Source organism: Tachyglossus aculeatus, chromosome X2 (genome assembly GCF_015852505.1).
Source record: "Tachyglossus aculeatus isolate mTacAcu1 chromosome X2, mTacAcu1.pri, whole genome shotgun sequence".
Taxonomy (NCBI): Eukaryota; Metazoa; Chordata; class Mammalia; order Monotremata; family Tachyglossidae; genus Tachyglossus; species Tachyglossus aculeatus.
Genome location: NC_052100.1, coordinates 30,104,878 through 30,125,335, shown reverse-complemented (window position 1 = coordinate 30,125,335; position 20,458 = coordinate 30,104,878). Strand labels below are relative to the sequence as shown.

Sequence of the window (20,458 nt, the reverse complement as noted above, 5' to 3'; positions counted from 1 at the left end):
TACCGAGCACTTACTGGGGTAAGAGCTGTACTACGCGCTTGGGAGAGTACAATGCAATGGAGTTAATGGGCACGTTTCCTGCCCACAACGAGCTTACCGTCTCGAGGCGGGCAGGAGAATCCGAAAGCCAAAGCAAATGCTCGCGGGCCCCAACTGCACGGGGGACCAACTCATTCATTCATTCGACTGTATTTATTGAGCGCTTCCTGTGTACAGAGCACTTAAGCGCTTGGGAAGTACAAATCAAACCAATACTTTGTTCCTCACGAATTTGCAATATACTTCAGAGGAAAAAAAAACTGATAACCAGCTAATTCATAAAAACAAGTAACCATAACAGTCTGAATTATTTTTTTAAATGTGTGTGTAGACCTCTGCCCCTTTGGCTCCTCTGACTGATAAACCTCATAAAATTTCCACAGAGAGGTTAAGACCCACTGGGGTGAGCCCGTAATACGTGGAATCGGCTGAATTTCTACATCGCTCTCACCTTTTCTGCCCAAAGCTCCTTCCCCGGACCCAGCTAATCATCATCATCACCATCATCAATCGTATTTATTGAGCGCTTACTACGTGCAGAGCACTGTTCTAATCTAAGCTAATCGATCGATCGATGGTTTTAGGGGACGAGCGAGTCCACGCAACAAGTCAGTCAGTCGTATTCGTTGGGCGCTCACCGCGCGCAGGGCACTGCACTAAGCACTCGGGAGAGGAGGCTGTAATGACGACCCAGCCGAACCACCCCCGCTCCCCCGGCATCCCGGCTCTCGCGGGGACGCTCACCTTATTGGACATCTGCTGGCAGTGTTGCTCCGTGGTGTGAATCAGCGTCTGGTCCAAATCCACCATTAAGACCAGTTTCCTGTTCCGGTGCAGCCGCTGTTGGTCCTCTCGCCCCAGCTGCTTCGCTTGCTGAGGACGGCACGGAGAAACCGGGATCACCGACCGGCCCGAATGCGCGAGGGCGCCTATCATCCGCTTCACCGCGACAGTGATCACGGTGGTGTTTGGCTCGGCCGCTTGACCGCTGTGTGGCCTTGGACAGGTCACTCAACTTCTCTGGGCCCGTTACCAACACTAGGATGCCCAGCCCACCGCCACTCGGTTGGAGCTGCGTCTTTCCGACGAGAAAGTCCCCCGCTCCGCCGAGGGCCGGGCCTCCTTACCTCGGAGCTGACCATCAGCTCAGGCACACTGTGAACCATCGACACCGTGGCTGTGGACAGGGGCATGTGCTGTTTTCCATTCTTACTCTGCAATCTGAGAGGGGTGGGGGGAAAAAGAGGGGAAAAAAGAGCCGCTTTAAGTCGGACGCTCTTCCCGGTTCGCTGGTTTCCAAAAAAACACCGCGGGTCGCCGCAGGCGAGGGTTAGGTTTCGGCCGCACGGTAAGCGCTCAATAAATACGACTGAGTGAATGCCAGGCGTTGCTGGGAGTTGGCATTTCCTGCTCAGAAACGGATTCAGCCCTGGTATTCCCAATTCCCAGGCGCATTCGATCTGCAGTTGTCTGAAATGGGCCGTCAAAATCAATCAATCAATCAATCAATCGTCAAAAGGAAAAAGCCTGAAACAAATGAGACCAGGCTCTTAACCGCTTATGGGCAGATGGTGGGAAACGACCAGCTGCGCGTCGCGCCCCAGACGATCCACCCTTCACCAGGAGATGCATTCATCCATCCAATTGTATTTAGTGAGCGCTTACTGTGTGCAGGGCACTGTACTAAGCGCTTGGGAAGTACAATTTGGCAACATATAGAGACAGTCCCTACCCAACAGTGGGCTCACAGTCTAAAAGAATCAATCAATCAGTGGTATTTATTGAGCGCTTACTGTGTGCAGAGCACTGTACTAAGCGCTTGGAAAGTACAACTTGGCAACATATAGAGACAGTCCCTACCCAACAGTGAGCTCGCAGTCTAAAAGACTCAATCAATCAGTGTTATTTATTGAGCATTTACTGTGTCTAGAGCCCTGTACTAAGCACTTGGGAGAGTATTCATTCATTCAATTGTATTTAGTGAGCGCTTACTGTGTGCAGAACACTGTACTAAGTGCTTGGGAAGTACAATTTGGCAATATATAGAGACAGTCCCTACCAACAGTGGGCTCACAGTCTAAAAGACTCAATCAATCAGTGGTATTTATTGAGCATTTACTGTGTGCACAGCACTGTACTAAGCGCTTGGAAAGTACAATTTGGCAACATATAGAGACAGTCCCTACCCAACAGTGGGCTCGCAGTCTAAAAGACTCAATCAGTGGTATTTATTGAGCATTTACTGCGTCCAGAGCCCTGTACTAAGCACTTGGGAGAGTAGTCATTCATTCAATCGTATTTAGTGAGCGCTTACTGTGTGCAGAACACTGTACTAAGCGCTTGGAAAGTACAATTTGGCAACATATAGAGACAGTCCCTACCCAACAGTGGGCTCGCAGTCTAAAAGACTCAATCAGTGGTATTTATTGAGCCTTTACTGTGTCCAGAGCCCTGTACTAAGCACTTGGGAGAGTAGTCATTCATTCAATCATATTTAGTGAGCGCTTACTGTGTGCAGAACACTGTACTAAGCGCTTGGAAAGTACAATTTGGCAACATATAGAGACAGTCCCTACCCAACAGTGGGCTCGCAGTCTAAAAGACTCAATCAGTGGTATTTATTGAGTCTTTACTGTGTCCAGAGCCCTGTACTAAGCACTTGGGAGAGTAGTCATTCATTCAATCGTATTTAGTGAGCGCTTACTGTGTGCAGAACACTGTACTAAGCGCTTGGAAAGTACAATTTGGCAACATATAGAGACAGTCCCTACCCAACAGTGGGCTCGCAGTCTAAAAGACTCAATCAGTGGTATTTATTGAGCATTTACTGTGTCCAGAGCCCTGTACTAAGCACTTGGGAGAGTAGTCATTCATTCAATCGTATTTAGTGAGCCCTTACTGTGTGCAGAACACTGTACTAAGCGCTTGGAAAGTACAATTTGGCATCAGATAGAGACAATCCCTACCCAACAACGGGCTCAGGGCCTAGAAGGGGGGAGAAGGATACAACGGAATTAGGAGACCCGCTCCCTGCCTGGGATACTTACTGGGTCAAGTCTTGGCCACATTCGGCACACAAGCCCTTCATAACCACCGGGTGGTTACAGCTTTCCAATCGCACCAGCACCCCGCTGCAAAAACAGAAAGATTCCCATGAAACAGTCACTTGGGACGGTCTTTTAGATAGTCTTTTCGACTGTGAGCCCACTGTTGGGTAGGGACTGCCTCTATATGTTGCCAATTTGTACTTCCCAAGCGCTTAGTACAGTGCTCTGCCCATAGTTAGCGCTCAATAAACACGATTGATGATGACAGGGGATCGCTCCCGGGAGGGACGGCCTTTTAATTCAGAAGCTCCATTTCCGTCTGGGTCGGCTAGTCCGGCCGGCACGCCGGGCGGCGTCATCCTGCCCGCGATTTTTCGGATGAGCGATTCATCATCATCATCAATCGCATTTATTGAGCGCTTACTGTGTGCAGAGCACTGGACTAAGCGCTTGGGAAGTCCAAGTTGGCAACATATAGAGACGGTCCCTACCCAACAGTGGGCTCACAGTCTAAAAGGGGGAGACGGAGAACAAAACCAAACATGCTAACAAAATAAAATAAATAGAATAGATATGGACAAGTAAAATAGAGTAATAAATATGTACAAACATATATCCATATATACAGGTGCTGTGGGGAAGGGAAGGAGGTAAGATGGGGGCGATGGAGAGGGGGACGAGGGGACGATTCAACGCCAAAACACTGGTCCAAGCACTCTCTAGCCGAGAAGACGTTTTAATAATAATGATGCCCTTTGTTAAGCGCTTACTACGTGCAAAGCACTGTTCTAAGCGCTCGGGGGGATACAGTGTGATCAAGTTGTCCCACGTGGGGCTCACAGTCTTCATCCCCATTTTTACAGATGAGGTAACTGAGGCTCAGGGAAGTGAAGTGACTTGCCCAAGGTCACAAAGCAGACTTGTGGTGGAGTCGGCATTCGAACCCATGACCTCTGACTCCAAAGCCCGGGCTCTTTCCACTGAGCCAAGCTGCTTCTCTTTAGATCGCCAACTGCGGCGTGGCCCTCGGGGGCAAAGCAACTCATTCTGCGAAGCTTCTTAGGATTTGGTTTGATCTGACCAAAAAGTAGCATTTTATTTTCAGGGAGGTTTAGGATAAATTTATCGGCAAGACAAAACCATCATTCTCATGGTATTTTCGGGAATATTTAATGCTTTTTTCCTTCAAGGGCATCTTCTTTGAGTATAGAGAGTTTATATCAATCAATCAATCGTATTTATTGAGCCCTTACTGTGTGCAGAGCACTGTACTAAGCGCTTGGGAAGTCCAAGTTGGCAACGTATAGAGACAGTTCCTACCCAACAGTGGGCTCACAGTCTGGAAGTCTAGTTTATATATGATAATAATGACATCTATTAAGTGCTCACTATGTGTCAAGCACCGTTCTAAAGGTTGGGGTAATCATCAATCGTATTTACTGAGCGCTTACTGTGTGCAGAGCACTGTACTAAGCGCTTGGGAAGTCCAAGTTGGCAACGTATAGAGACAGTCCCTACCCAACAGTGGGCTCACAGTCTAGAAGTCTAGTTTATATGTGACAATAATGACATCTATTAAGTGCTCACTATGTGTCAAGCACCGTTCTAAAGGTTGGGGTAATCATCAATCGTATTTATTGGGCGCTTACTGTGTGCAGAGCACTGTACTAAGCGCTTGGGAAGTCCAAGTTGGCAACATATAGAGACGGACCCTACCCAACAGTGGGCTCACAGTCTAGAAGTCTAGTTTATATATGATAATAATGACATCTATTAAGTGCTCACTATGTGTCAAGCACCGTTCTAAAGGTTGGGGTAATCATCAATCGTATTTACTGAGCGCTTACTGTGTACAGAGCACTGTACTAAGCGCTTGGGAAGTCCAAGTTGGCAACATATAGAGACAGTCCCTACCCAACAGTGGGCTCACAGTCTAAAAATAATAATCTCACCATAGTCTCCAACCTTTTTGCTAATTTCACAAGCTTTGGCATTTCCCGGTAGATTCGCTTGAGCCTCAAGTCCAGACCTAAGAAGAAACATTTTAGAAGCGCCTTAAACGTCTTCAAGGCCCGAAAAAGGCATTACGTGCGCTTTATAAAAAATATTGAAAACGTTCTTCTGTCTGTAATCCACAATATGATTCTTTAAAAATTAGAGGACACTTTCCACCCAAGCTAAATGTGGAGCTCTACTAAAAATGAATTCCAGGTAAATCCCAGACACAAGTCTTAATTTCTACACACCCCGAATGATCAGGTAAGAACCCCCCAGCACTGGTATCCCCGACTGAACCAGCGGGCTTCATTCATTCATTGATTCAATCGTACTTATTGAGCGCTTACTGCGTGCAGAGCACTGTACTAAGCGCTTGGGAAGTACAAGTTGGCAACATATGTCCCTTCCTTAATGAATAAAATGACCAGGAAAAGAGGCACGTATAAGACGGTCCGTGACCTCAGGGCTAATTGAGAATCCCATCGATGAGCATCGTCATCGATCGTATTTATTGAGTGCTTACTATGTGCAGAGCATCATCATCATCATCATCAATCGTATTTATTGAGCGCCTACTATGTGCAGAGCACTGTACTAAGCGCTTGGGAAGTACAAATTGGCAACATATAGAGACAGTCCCTACCCAACATGGGGCTCACAGTCTAAAAGGGGGAGACAGAGAACAAAACCAAACATACTAACAAAATAAAATAAATAGAATAGATATGTACAAGTAAAACAAATAAATAATAGAGTAATAAATATGTACAAACATATATACAGGTATATATGAGCAAGACTTAGGCCTCCCGTAATTCCCCCGACTAGACCTGTTTATGCGACAGTGACCGACCCCTTGGGACGCTCAATCGGCCGGTCGTATTTATTGAGCGCCCACCGCATATTATGAGAAGCAGCGTGGCTCAGTGGGAAGAGCCCGGGCTTTGGAGTCAGAGGTCATGGGTTCAAATCCCAGTTCCGCCAACTATCAGCTGTGGGACTCTGGGCAAGTCACTTCACTTCTCTGGGCCTCAGTTCCCTCATCTGTCAAATAGGGGTGAAGACCGTGAGCCCCCCGTGGGACCACCTGATCGCCTCGTAACTTCCCCAGCGCTTAGGACGGTGCTTGACACATAGCAAGCGCACAACAAATATCATCATTATTTATTATTATTATTATAATGGGGACGAAGACTGTGAGCCCCCAGGGGGCCAACCTGATCGCCTTGTAACCTCCCCAGCGGTTAGAACGGTGCTCCGCACATAGTAAGCGCTTAAAAAATACCATTATTATTATTTGAACGGTGCTTAGCACATAGTAAGCGTGTAACAAATACCATCATTATTTGTTATTATAATGGGGATGAAGACTGAGAGTCCCCAGTGGGCCAACCTGATCGCCTTGTTACCTCCCCAGCCGTTAGAACGGTGCTCGGCACATGGTAAGCTTTTAATAAAGGCCATTATTATTATTAGAACAGTGCTGAGCACATAGTAAGCGCTTAATAAATGCCATTATTATTATTATTAGAACAGTACTTAGCACATAGTAAGCGTGTAACAAATATCATCATTATTTGTTATTATAATGGGGATGAAGACTGAGAGTCACCCATGGGACAACCTGATTGCCTTGTAACCTCCCCAGCCGTCAGGACGGTGCTCGGCACATAGTAAGCGCTTAATAAATGCCATCATTATTATTATTATTAGAACAGTGCTTAGCACATAGTAAGCGAGTAACAAATACCATCATTATTTGTTATTATAATGGGGATGAAGACTTAGAGTCCCCAGTGGGCCAACCTGATCGCCTTGTTACCTCCCCAGCCGTCAGGACGGTGCTCGGCACATAGTAAGCGCTTAATAAATGCCATCATTATTATTATTATTAGAACAGTGCTTAGCACATAGTAAGCGTGTAACAAATACCATCATTATTTGTTATTATAATGGGGATGAAGACTGAGAGTCCCCAGTGGGCCAACCTGATCGCCTTGTTACCTCCCCAGCCGTAAGGACGGTGCTCGGCACATAGTAAGCGCTTAATAAATGCCATCATTATTATTATTATTAGAACAGTACTTGGCACATAGTAAGCGTGTAACAAATACCATCATTATTTGTTATTATAATGGGGATGAAGACTTAGAGTCCCCAGTGAGACAACCTGATCGCCTTGTAACCTCCCCAGCAGTTAGGACGGTGGTCGGCACATAGTAAACTTTTAATAAAGGCCATTATTATTATTAGAACAGTGCTGAGCACATAGTAAGCGCTTAATAAATGCCATTATTATTATTATTATTAGAACAGTACTTGGTACATAGTAAGCGTGTAACAAATACCATCATTATTTGTTATTATAATGGGGATGAAGACTGAGAGTCCCTAGTGGGACAACCTGATCGCCTTGTAACCTGCCCCGCGCTTAGGACGGTGCTTGAAACATAGTAAGCGCTTAATAAACGCCATCATTATTATTATTACTAGGACAGTGTTCGGCATATAGTAAGCGTGTAACCAATACCATCATTATTTATTATAACGGGGATGAAGACAGAGTCCCTAGTGAGACAACCTGATCGCGTTGTTACCTCCCCAGCCGTTAGGATAGTGCTCTGCACATAGTAAGCGCTTAATAAATGCCATCGTTATTATTATTATTAGAACAGTACTTGGCACATAGTAAGCATGTAACAAATATCATTTGTTACTATAATGGGGATGAAGACTTAGAGTCCCCAGTGGGACAACCTGATCGCCTTGTAACCTCCCCCGTGCTTAGGACGGTGCTCGACACAGAGTAGGCGCTTAATAAACGCCATCATCATTATTATTATTAGGGCAGTGTTCGGCATATAGTAAGCGTGTAACAAATACCATCATTATTTGTTATTATAATGGGGATGAAGACTTAGAGTCCCCAGTGGGACAACCTGATCGCCTTGTAACTTCCCCAGCCGTTAGGACGGTGGTCGGCACATAGTAAGCTTTTAATAAATACCATTATTATTATTAGAACGGTGCTGAACATGTAGTAAGTGCTTAATAAATGCCTTATTATTATTATTAGAACAGTACTTAGCACATAGTAAGCGTGTAACAAATACCATCATTATTTATTATTATAACGGGGATGAAGACAGAGTCCCCCGTGGGCCAACCTGATCGCCTTGTTACCTCCCCAGTGCTTAGGACGGTGCTCGGCACATAGTAAGCGCTTTATAAATGCCATCATTATTATTATTATTATTATTAGGGCAGTGTTCGGCATATAGTAAGCATGTAACAAGTATCATCATTATTTGCTTTTATAATGGGGATGAAGACTATGGGTCTCCCGTGGGTCAGCCTCTGTAACCTCCCCGGCGGTTAGGACGGTGGTCGGCACACAATAAGCGCTTAATAAATGCCATCATCATTATTATTATTAGGGCCGTGTTCGGCATATAAAATAAAATAAATTTTGGTATTTGTTAAGCGCTTACTATGTGCAAAGCACTGTTCTAAGCGCTGGGGAGGACACAAGGTGATCAGGTTGCCCCACGCGGGGCTCACAATACTAATCCCCATTTTCCAGATGAGGTGGACTGTGGCCCAGAGAAGTGACTTGCCCCAAGTGACAATTGGCAGAGCCGGGATTTGAACCCGTGACCTCTGACTCCAATTGTGTAACAAATATCATCGTTATTTGCTATTATAATGGGGGTGAAGCCCGTGGGTCTCCCGTGGGTCAGTCTCTGTAACCTCCCCGGCCGTTAGGACGGTGGTCGGCACATAGTAAGCGCTTAATAAATGCCATCATCATTATTATTATTAGGGCAGTATTCGGCATATAGTAAGCGTGTAACAAATACCATCATTATCTGTTATTATAATGACAACCTGATCGCCTTGTAACCTCCCCCGCGCTTAGGACGGTGCTGGACACATAGTAAGCGCTTAATAAACACCATCATTATTATTATTATTAGGGCAGTGTTCGGCATATAGTAAGCGTGTAACAAATACCATCATTATTAGTTATTATAATGGGGATGAAGTCTGTGAGTCTTCAGTGGGTCAACCTCTGTAACCTCCCCGGCACTTAGGACGGTGATCCTCTCCTCTCCCCCTCGTCCCCCTCTCCATCCCCCCATCTTACCTCCTTCTCTTCCCCACAGCACCTGGATATACCTTTGTACATATTTACTACTCTATTTATTTACTTTACTCGCACATATCCATTATATTTTATTTTGTTAGTACGTTTGGTTTTGTTGTCTGTCTCCCCCTTCTAGCCTGTGAGCCCGCTGTCGGGTGGGGACCGTCTCCAGATGTTGCCAACTTGGACTTCCCAAGCGCTTAGTCCAGTGCTCTGCACATAGTAAGCGCTCAATAAACACGATTGAAGATGATTTACTACTCTATTTATTTATTAATTTTACTTGCACACATCCATTATATTTTATTTCGTTACCATGTTTGGTTTTGTTGTCTGTCTCCCCCCTTCTAGACTGTGAGCCCACTGTTGGGTCGGGACTGACTCTATATGTTGCCAATTTGTACTTCCCAAGCGCTTAGTCCAGTGCTCTGCACATCGTAAGCGCTCAATAAACACGATTGATGATGATTTACTACTCTATTTATTTTACTCGCACATATCCATTATATTTTATTTCGTTACCATGTTTGGTTTCGTCGTCTGTCTCCCCCCTTCTAGACTGTGAGCCCGCTGTCGGGTGGGGACCATCTCCAGATGTTGCCAACTTGGGCTTCCCAAGCGCTTAGTACGGTGCTCTGCACATAGTAAGCGCTCAGTAAACATGACTGATGATGATTTACTACTCTATTTATTTGCTTTACTTTCACACATCCATCATATTTTATTTTGTTACCATGTTTGGTTTTGTTAAACCAAGAGCTCAAAACCAAAACCAAATAATTATTTATTACTCTATTTATTTTACTTGTCCATATCTATTCTATTTATTTTATTTTGTTAGTATGTTTGTTTTTTTTTCTTCTCTGTCTCCCCCTTTTAGACTGAGAGCCCGCTGTTGGGTAGGGACCGTCTATGTTGCCAATTTGTACTTCCCAAGCGCTTAGTCCAGTGCTCTGCACACAGTCAGCGCTCAGTAAACACGACTGATGATGATTTACTACTCTATTTATTTGCTTTACTTGCACACATCCATCATATTTTATTTTGCTACCATGTTTGGTTTCGTTAAACCAAGAGCTCAAAACCAAAACCAAATAAAACCAAATAATTATTTATTACTCTATTTATTTCACTTGTCCATATCTATTCTACTTATTTTATTTTGTTAGTTTTTTTTCCTCTGTCTCCCCCTTTTAGACTGAGAGTCCGCTGTCGGGTGGTGACCGTCTCTAGATGTTGCCAACTTGGACTTCCCAAGCGCTTAGTCCAGTGCTCTGCACACAGTCAGCGCTCAGTAAACACGATTGATGATGATTTACTACTCTATTTATTTGCTTTACTTGCACACATCCATCATATTTTATTTTGCTACCATGTTTGGTTTCGTTAAACCAAGAGCTCAAAACCAAAACCAAATAAAACCAAATAATTATTTATTACTCTATTTTACTTGTCCATATCTATTCTATTTATTTTATTTTGTTAGCATGTTTTTTTTTCCTCTGTCTCCCCCTTTTAGACCGTGAGCCCACTGTTGGGTAGGGACTGTCTCTCTATGTTGCCAATTTGTAGTTCCCAAGCGCTTAGTCCAGTGCTCTGCACATAGTAAGCGCTCAATAAACACGATTGATGATGATTTACTACTCTATTTATTTATTCATTTTACTCGCACACATCCATTATATTTTATTTCGTTACCATGTTTGGTTTTGTTGTCCGTCTCCCCCCTTCTAGACTGTGAGCCCGCTGTCGGGTGGGGACTGTCTCTAGATGTTGCCAACTTGGACTTCCCAAGCGCTTAGTCCAGTGCTCTGCACACAGTCAGCGCTCAGTAAACACGACTGATGATGATTTACTACTCTATTTATTTGCTTTACTTGCACACATCCATCATATTTTATTTTGTTACCATGTTTGGTTTCGTTAAACCAAGAGCTCAAAACCAAAACCAAATAAAACCAAATAATTATTTATTACTCTATTTATTTTACTTGTCCATATCTATTCTATTTATTTTATTTTGTTAGCATGTTTTTTTTCCCTCTGTCTCCCCCTTTTAGACTGTGAGCCCACTGTTGGGTAGGGACTGTCTCTAGATGTTGCCAACTTGGGCTTCCCAAGCGCTTAGTCCAGTGCTCTGCACATAGTAAGCGCTCAATAAACACGATTGATGATGACTTACTACTCTATTTATTTATTTATTTATTTTGCTTGCACACATCCATTATATTTTATTTTGTTACCATGTTTGGTTTTGTTCTCCGTCTCCCCCCTTTTAGACTGTGAGCCCGCTGTCGGGTGGGGACTGTCTCTAGATGTTGCCAACTTGGACTTCCCAAGCGCTTAGTCCAGTGCTCTGCACACAGTCAGCGCTCAGTAAACACGATTGACGATGATTTACTACTCTATTTATTTGCTTTACTTGCACACATCCATCATATTTTATGTTGTTACCATGTTTGGTTTCGTTAAACCAAGGGCTCAAAACCAAAACCAAATAAAACCAAATAATTATTTATTACTCTATTTATTTTACTTGTCCATATCTATTCTACTTATTTTGTTAGTTTTTTTTCCTCTGTCTCCCCCTTTTAGACTGAGAGCCCACTGTTGGGTAGGGACTGTCTCTATATGGTGCCAACTTGTACTTCCCAAACGCTTAGTCCAGTGCTCTGCACACAGTAAGCGCTCAATAAACACGATTGATGATGACTTACTACTCTATTTATTTATTCATTTTACTCGCACACATCCATTATATTTTATTTCGTTACCATGTTTGGTTTTGTTGTCTGTCTCCCCCCTTCTAGACTGTGAGCCCACTGTTGGGTCGGGACTGACTCTATATGTTGCCAATTTGTACTTCCCAAGCGCTTAGTCCAGTGCTCTGCACATAGTAAGCGCTCAATAAACACGATTGATGATGATTTACTACTCTATTTATTTTACTCGCACATATCCATTATATTTTATTTCGTTACCATGTTTGGTTTCGTCGTCTGTCTCCCCCCTTCTAGACTGTGAGCCCGCTGTCGGGTGGGGACCGTCTCCAGATGCTGCCAACTTGGACTTCCCAAGCGCTTAGTCCAGTGCTCTGCACACAGTCAGCGCTCAGTAAACACGATTGATGATGATTTACTACTCTATTTATTTACTTTACTTGCACACATCCATCACATTTTATGTTGTTACCATGTTTGGTTTCGTTAAACCAAGAGCTCAAAACCAAAACCAAATAAAACCAAATAATTATTTATTACTCTATTTATTTTACTTGTCCATATCTATTCTATTTATTTTATTTTGTTAGTATGTTTTTTTTATTCCTCTGTCTCCCCCTTTTAGACCGTGAGCCCAATGTTGGGTAGGGACTGTCTCTCTACGTTGCCAATTTGTACTTCCCAAGGGCTTAGTCCAGTGCTCTGCACACAGTAAGCGCTCAATAAATACGACTGATGATGATTTACTACTCTATTTATTTTACTTGTACATATCCATTATATTTTATTTCGTTACCATGTTTGGTTTTGTTGTCTGTCTCCCCCCTTCTAGACTGTGAGCCCACTGTTGGGTAGGGACTGTCTCTCTAGGTTGCCAATTTGTAGTTCCCAAGCGCTTAGTCCAGTGCTCTGCACAGAGTAAGCGCTCAATAAACACGATTGATGATGATTTACTACTCTATTTATTTATTTATTTTACTTGCACACATCCATTATATTTTATTTCGTTACCATGTTTGGTTTTGTTGTCCGTCTCCCCCCTTCTAGACTGTGAGCCCGCTGTCGGGTGGTGACTGTCTCTAGATGTTGCCAACTTGGGCTTCCCAAGGGCTTAGTCCAGTGCTCTGCACATAGTAAGCGCTCAATAAATACGACTGATGATGATTTACTACTCTATTTATTTTACTTGCACATATCCATTATATTTTATTTTGTTACCATGTTTGGTTTTGCTGTCTGTCTCCCCCCTTCTAGACTGTGAGCCCGCTGTCGGGTGGGGACCGTCTCCAGATGCTGCCAACTTGGACTTCCCAAGCGCTTAGTCCAGTGCTCTGCACACAGTCAGCGCTCAGTAAACACGATTGACGATGATTTACTACTCTATTTATTTGCTTTACTTGCACACATCCATCATATTTTATGTTGTTACCATGTTTGGTTTCGTTAAACCAAGGGCTCAAAACCAAAACCAAATAAAACCAAATAATTATTTATTACTCTATTTATTTTACTTGTCCATATCTATTCTACTTATTTTGTTAGTTTTTTTTTCCTCTGTCTCCCCCTTTTAGACCGTGAGCCCACTGTTGGGTAGGGACTGTCTCTCTACGTTGCCAATTTGTAGTTCCCAAGCGCTTAGTCCAGTGCTCTGCACATAGTAAGCGCTCAATAAACACGATTGATGATTTACTACTCTATTTATTTATTCATTTTACTCGCACACATCCATTATATTTTATTTCGTTACCATGTTTGGTTTTGTCGTCTGTCTCCCCCCTTTTAGACTGTGAGCCCACTGTTGGGTAGGGACTGTCTCTCTATGTTGCCAATTTGTACTTCCCAAGCGCTTAGTCCAGTGCTCTGCACATAGTAAGCGCTCAATAAATACGACTGATGATGATTTACTACTCTATTTATTTTACTTGCACATATCCATTATATTTTATTTCGTTACCATGTTTGGTTTTGTTGTCCGTCTCCCCCCTTCTAGACTGTGAGCCCACTGTTGGGTAGGGACTGTCTCTCTATGTTGCCAACTTGGACTTCCCAAGCGCTTAGTCCAGTGCTCTGCACCCGGTGAGCGCTCGATCAATCCGATTGATGGGTGATCGGCACCTAGTAGGCGCTTAATAAGTGCTGTGGTGATGATTGTTGGTCTGTTTGGTTCTGTTCTCTGTCTCCCCCTTTTAGACTGCGAGCCCACTGTTGGGTAGGGACTGTCTCTATGTGATGCCAATTTGTACTTCCCAAGCGCTTAGTACAGTGCTCTGCACATAGTAAGCGCTCAATAAATACGATTGATTGATTGATTGATTGATTGTTCTCTGTCTCCCCCTTCTAGACCGTGAGCCCACTGTTGGGTAGGGACCATCTCTGTATGTTGCCAATTTGTACTTCCCAAGCGCTTAGTCCAGTGCTCTGCACATAGTAAGCGCTCAATAAATACGATTGATTGATTGATTGATTGATGATGATGCTGCTGACGGCAATGGTTGGGGAGGAGGAGGGGCCCGTGTCACTCACCCGGGCGGGACGACCTGTCCGGGCTGGGCGCACAGCTCCCTGACGACGCCGGCGCGCTCGGCGCGCACCCTGCGCTCCCCGCCGGGCCCGGAGGGGCCGGTGGCGTTCCCCGTGGGGCCGGTGGTGTTCCCCGCGGGGAGGGGCAGCCCGACGGCCAGCACGGAGCCGATCCTCACGGCGGCCCCGGCCCGCACCTTCCACTCCAGCAGCCGCAGCGGGCCCGGGCCCGGGCAGCGCAGCTCCGCCGCCATCGCCCCCCGCGTCGCTATGGCAACGCGCCACCGAGGGACCAGTCCGCCCCCCCCCACCCCCGGTGGAGGCCCAACTATCGCGAGAACGACCCCTCCACTCCGGAGGCCCAACTATCGCGAGAACGCCGCGGCCCGAAGGACCAGGCGCTCCCACCCCGGAGACCCAACTATCGCGAGAACGACCCCCCACCCCCGGAGACCCAACTATCGCGAGAAAACCGCGCGCGCGCGCGGGCTCCCCCTCCCTTCGGAGCCCCAACTATCGCGAGAAAACCGCGCGCGCGCGCGCGGACGGGGGGGCCTCCTCCTTCCCCCGCCCGAGGCCCAACTATCGCGAGAACTCCGCGCGCGAAGCCCCCGCCCCGCCGGAAGCCCAGCTATCGCGAGAACTCCGCGTGAGGGGGGTCCCCCTTCACGCCCCCAGCCCCATTCCCAGCGGGAAAGGCGCAGGGATGGACGCCGGACGGGACGGGGAGAAGCGGAGCTATAAAGCGGGAAGGACGGAGGGGAAGGAGAGGGGGGGAAGACGGCGGGATCGGCCGGCCTTCCCGCCTCGCGCCGCGGGAATGGCGGCCGCTTCCGGGAAGGCGCGGTGACGTCCAGGGCGTGCGTGCGTCATGACGCACGTGTACGTGCCCTATGACGTACGCGCACGTGCCCGCCTCATTCATTCATTCACTCAATCGTGTTTTTGGAGCGCCTGCTGTGTGCTGAGCGCTTGGAGAGTACAGTTCATTCATTCATTCACTCAGTCGTGTTTAGGGAGCAATTGCTGCGTGCAGAGCCCTGTGCTGAGCGCTTGGAAAGTACAGTTCAGCCATTCATTCATTCCCTCAATCGTGTTTTTGGAGCGCCAGCTGTGTGCTGAGCACCGTGCAAAGTACAGTTCATTCATTCACTCGCTCAATCAATCAATCAGTCAATCAATCGTATTTATTGAGCGCTTACTATGTGCAGAGCACTGTACTAAGCGCTTGGGAAGTACAAATTGGCATCACATAGAGACAGTCCCTACCCGATAGTGGGCTCACAGTCTAAAAGGGGGAGACAGAGGAAAAAAAAACTAACAAAATAAGTAGAATAGATATGGACAAGTAAAATAAATAGAGTAATAAATATTTGGTTTTATTTGGTTTTGGATCGTGTTTCTGGAGCGCCTATGTGCTGAGCGCTTGGAAAGTACAGTTCAGCCATTCATTCATTCACTCAATCGTGTCTTTGGAGCTCTTGCTGCGTGCAGAACCCTGTGCTGAGCGCTTGGAAAGTACAGTTCATTCATTCACTCAATCGTGTTTTGGGAGCACCTGCTGTGTGGTGAGCGCTTGGAAAATACAGTTCAGCCATTCATTCATTCCCTCAATCGTGTTTTTGGAGTGCCTGCTGTGTGCTGAGCGCTGTGCTGAGCGCTTGGAAAGTACAATTCATTCATTCAATCGTGTTTTTGGAGCGCCTGCTGTGTGCTGAGCGCTTGGAAAGTACAATTCATTCATTCACTCAATCGTGTTTTGGGAGCGCCTGCTGTGTGCTGAGCGCTTGGACAGTAAAGTTCAGCCATTCCTTCATTCACTCAGTCGTGTTTTTGGAGCACCTGCCGTGTGCTGAGTGCTTGGAAAGTACAGTTCAGCCATTCACTCATTCACTCAATCGTGTTTTTGGAGCGCCTGCTGTGTGCTGAGCGCTTGGAAAATACAGTTCAGCCATTCATTCATTCAGTCAATCGTGTTTTTGGAGTGCCTGCTGTGTGCTGAGCACTTGGAAAGTACAGTTCATTCATTCATTCACTCAGTCGTGTTTTTGGAGCGCCTGCTGTGTGCTAAGCGCTTGGAAAGTACAATTCAGCCATTCATTCATTCAATCGTGTTTTTGGAGCGCCTGCTGTGTGCTGAGCACTTGGAAAGTACAGTTCAGCCATTCATTCATTCACTCAATCTTGTTTTTGGAGCGCCTGCTGTGTGCTGAGCGCTTGGAAAGTACAGTTCAACCATTCATTCATTCATTCACTCAATCGTGTTTTTGGAGCGCCTGCTGTGTGCTGAGTGCTTGGAAAATACAGTTCAGCCATTCATTCATTCATTCACTCAATCGTGTTTTTGGAGCGCCTGCTGTGTGCTGAGCGCTTGGAAAGTACAATTCATTCATTCACTCAATCGTGTTTTTGGAGCGCCTGCTGTGTGCTGAACGCTTGGACAGTAAAGTTCAGCCATTCATTCATTCACTCAATCATGTTTTGGGAGCGCCTGCTGTGTGCTGAGCGCTTGGAAAATACAGTTCAGCCATTCATTCATTCCCTCAATCGTGTTTTTGGAGCGCCTGCTGTGTGCTGAGCGCTTGGAAAATACAGTTCAGCCATTCATTCATTCACTCAATCGTGTGTTTAGAGCACCTGCTGTGTGCTGAGCGCTTGGAAAATACAGTTCAGCCATTCATTCATTCACTCAATCGTGTTTTTGGAGCACCGGCTGTGTGCTGAGCGCTTGGAAAGTACAGTTCAACCATTCATTCACTCACTTGTGTTTTTAGAGCGCCTGCTGTGTGCTGAGCGCTTGGAAAGTACAGTTCAGCCATTCATTCATTCACTCAATCGTGTTTTTGGAGCACCGGCTGTGTGCTGAGCGCTTGGAAAGTACAATTCATTCATTCACTCAGTCGTGTTTTTGGAGCGCCTGCTGTGTGCTAAGCGCTTGGAAAGTACAGTTCAGCCATTCATTCATTCATTCACTCAATCGTGTTTACAGAGCGCTTGCTGCGTGCAGAGCCCTGTGCTGAGCGCTTGGAAAATACAGTTCAGCCATTCATTCATTCACTCAATCGTGTTTTTGGAGCGCCTGCTGTGTGCTGAGTGCTTGGAAAGTACAGTTCATTCATTCACTCAGTCGTGTTTTGGGAGCACCTGCTGTGTGCCGAGCACTTGGAAAGTACAGTTCATTCATTCATTCACTCAATCGTGTTTTTGGAGTGCCTGCTGTGTGCTGAGCGCTGTGCTGAGCGCTTGGAAAGTACAATTCATTCATTCAATCGTGTTTTTGGAGCTCCTGCTGTGTGCTGAGCGCTTGGAAAGTACAATTCATTCATTCACTCAATCGTGTTTTGGGAGCGCCTGCTGTGTGCTGAGCGCTTGGACAGTAAAGTTCAGCCATTCCTTCATTCACTCAGTCATGTTTTTGGAGCACCTGCCGTGTGCTGAGTGCTTGGAAAGTACAGTTCAGCCATTCATTCATTCACTCAATCATGTTTTTGGAGCGCCTGCTGTGGGCTGAGCGCTTGGAAAGTACAATTCAGCCATTCATTCATTCACTCAATCGTGTGTTTAGAGCACCTGCTGTGTGCTGAGCGCTTGGAAAATACAGTTCAGCCATTCATTCATTCAGTCAATCATGTTTTTGGAGTGCCTGCTGTGTGCTGAGCACTTGGAAAGTACAGTTCATTCATTCATTCACTCAGTCGTGTTTTTGGAGCGCCTGCTGTGTGCTAAGCGCTTGGAAAGTACAATTCAGCCATTCATTCATTCAATCGTGTTTTTGGAGTGCCTGCTGTGTGCTGAGCGCTTGGAAAGCACAGTTCAGCCATTCATTCATTCACTCAATCTTGTTTTTGGAGCGCCTGCTGTGTGCTGAGCGCTTGGAAAGTACAGTTCAACCATTCATTCATTCATTCACTCAATCGTGTTTTTGGAGCGCCTGCTGTGTGCTGAGTGCTTGGAAAATACAGTTCAGCCATTCATTCATTCATTCACTCAATCGTGTTTTTGGAGCGCCTGCTGTGTGCTGAGCGCTTGGAAAGTACAGTTCAGCCATTCATTCATTCACTCAATCATGTTTTGGGAGCGCCTGCTGTGTGCTGAGCGCTTGGAAAGTACAGTTCAGCCATTCATTCACTCAATCGTGTTTTTGCAGTGCCTGCTGTGTGCTGAACGCTTGGAAAATACAGTTCAGCCATTCATTCATTCACTCAATCGTGTTTTGGGAGCGCCTGCTGTGTGCTGAGCGCTTGGAAAATACAGTTCAGCCATTCATTCATTCCCTCAATCGTGTTTTTGGAGCGCCTGCTGCGTGCTGAGTGCTGTGCGCTTGGAAAGTACAGTTCAGCCATTCATTCACTCAGTCGTGTTTAGGGAGCAATTGCTGTGTGCAGAACCCTGTGCTGAGCGCTTGGAAAGTACAGTTCAGCCATTCATTCATTCACTCAATCATGTTTTGGGAGCACCGGCTGTGTGCTGAGCGCTTGGAAAGTACAGTTCAGCCATTCATTCATTCACTCAATCGTGTTCTTGGAGCACCTGCTGTGTGCTGAGCCCTGTGCTGAGCGCTTGGAAAGTACAGTTCAGCCATTCATTCATTCACTCAATTGTGTTTTTGAAGCGCCTGCTGCATGCTGAACGCTGTGCTGAGCGCTTGGAAAGTACAATTCATTCATTCACTCAATCTTGTTTTGGAGCACCTGCTGTGTGCTGAGCACTTGGAAAGTACAATTCATTCATTCACTCGAGTGTTTTTGGAGCGCCGGCTGTGTGCTGAGCGCTTGGAAAGTACAGTTCATTCATTCATTCACTCAGTCGTGTTTAGGGAGCAATTGCTGTGTGCAGATCCCTGTGCTGAGCACTTGGAAGGTACAGTTCAGCCATTCATTCATTCAATCGTGTTTTTAGAGCGCCTGCCGTGTGCTGAGCGCTTGGAAAGTACAATTCATTCATTCACTCAAAAGTGTTTTTGGAGCGCCGGCTGTGTGCTGAGCGCTTGGAAAGTAAAGTTCAGCCATTCATTCATTCACTCAATCGTGTTTTTGGAGCGCCTGCTGTGTGCTGAGCGCTTGGAAAATACAGTTCAGCCATTCATTCATTCACTCAATCGTGTTTTTGGAGTGCCTGCTGTGTGCTGAGCGCTGTGCTGAGCGCTTGGAAAGCACAATTCATTCATTCAATCGTGTTTTTGGAGCGCCTGCTGTGTGCTGAGCGCTTGGAAAGTACAGTTCAGCCATTCATTCATTCACTCAATCGTGTTTTGGGCGCGCCTGCTGCGGGCAAAAACCCTGTGCTGAGCGCTTGGAAAGTACAATTCATTCATTCACTCCTTCACTCAATCGTGTTTTTGGAGCGCTTGCTGTGTGCCGAGCCCTGTGCTGAGCGCTTGGAAAATACAGTTCATTCATTCATTCACTCATTCATTCACTCAGTCGTGTTTTTGGAGCGCTTGCCGCGTGCAGAGCCCTGTGCTGAGCGCTTGGAAAGTACAGTTCATTCATTCATTCATCCCCTCAGTCGTGTTTTTGGAGCACCTGCTGTGTGCTGAGTGCTTACCGGGCTTTGGAGGCAGAGGTCATGGGTTCAAATCACCGCTCCGCCAACTGTCAGCCGTGTGACTTTGGGCAAGTCACTTCACTTCTCCGGGCCTCAGTTCTCTCATCTGTCAAGTGGGGATGAAAACCGTGAGCCCCCCCTGTGCGACAGCCTGATCACCTTGTCACCTCCCCGGTGTTTAGAACGGTGCTTTGCACATAGTAAGCGCGTAATAAATGCTATTATTATTGTAGTAAGCACTTAATAAACGCTATTATTATTATTATTATTATTGTAGTAAGCGCTTAAATACCATCATTATTATTATTTGGAGTCAGAGGTCATGGGTTCAAATCCCAGCTCCTCCAACTGTCAGCTGGGTGACTTTGGGCAAGTCTCTTCACTTCTCTGGGCCTCAGTTCCCTCATCTGTCAAATGGGGATTAATCAATCAATCAATCA

At 45.9% G+C, this 20,458-nt stretch overlaps 1 protein-coding gene across 3 annotated transcripts in view; it reads right to left on the bottom strand.

Moving 5' to 3' along the window:
* CTDP1 (CTD phosphatase subunit 1) overlaps positions 1-14,678 on the bottom strand; it is a 78,222-nt gene extending 63,544 nt beyond the window's left edge. For 2 of the 3 annotated variants that reach the window (XM_038771223.1, XM_038771226.1), the window contains exons 1-4: positions 14,475-14,548; positions 3,087-3,170; positions 1,167-1,260; positions 784-912 (exon numbers count right to left, since the gene is read on the bottom strand). In XM_038771223.1, coding sequence (XP_038627151.1) covers positions 784-912; positions 1,167-1,260; positions 3,087-3,127 — 264 coding nt within the window. In that variant the 5' untranslated portion in view covers positions 3,128-3,170; positions 14,475-14,548. Of the gene's footprint in view, positions 1-783; positions 913-1,166; positions 1,261-3,086; positions 3,171-14,474 lie in introns of all 3 variants that reach the window. The other variant, XM_038771225.1, reaches the window with a different exon arrangement.
* Positions 14,679-20,458: the final 5,780 nt, after the last annotated feature.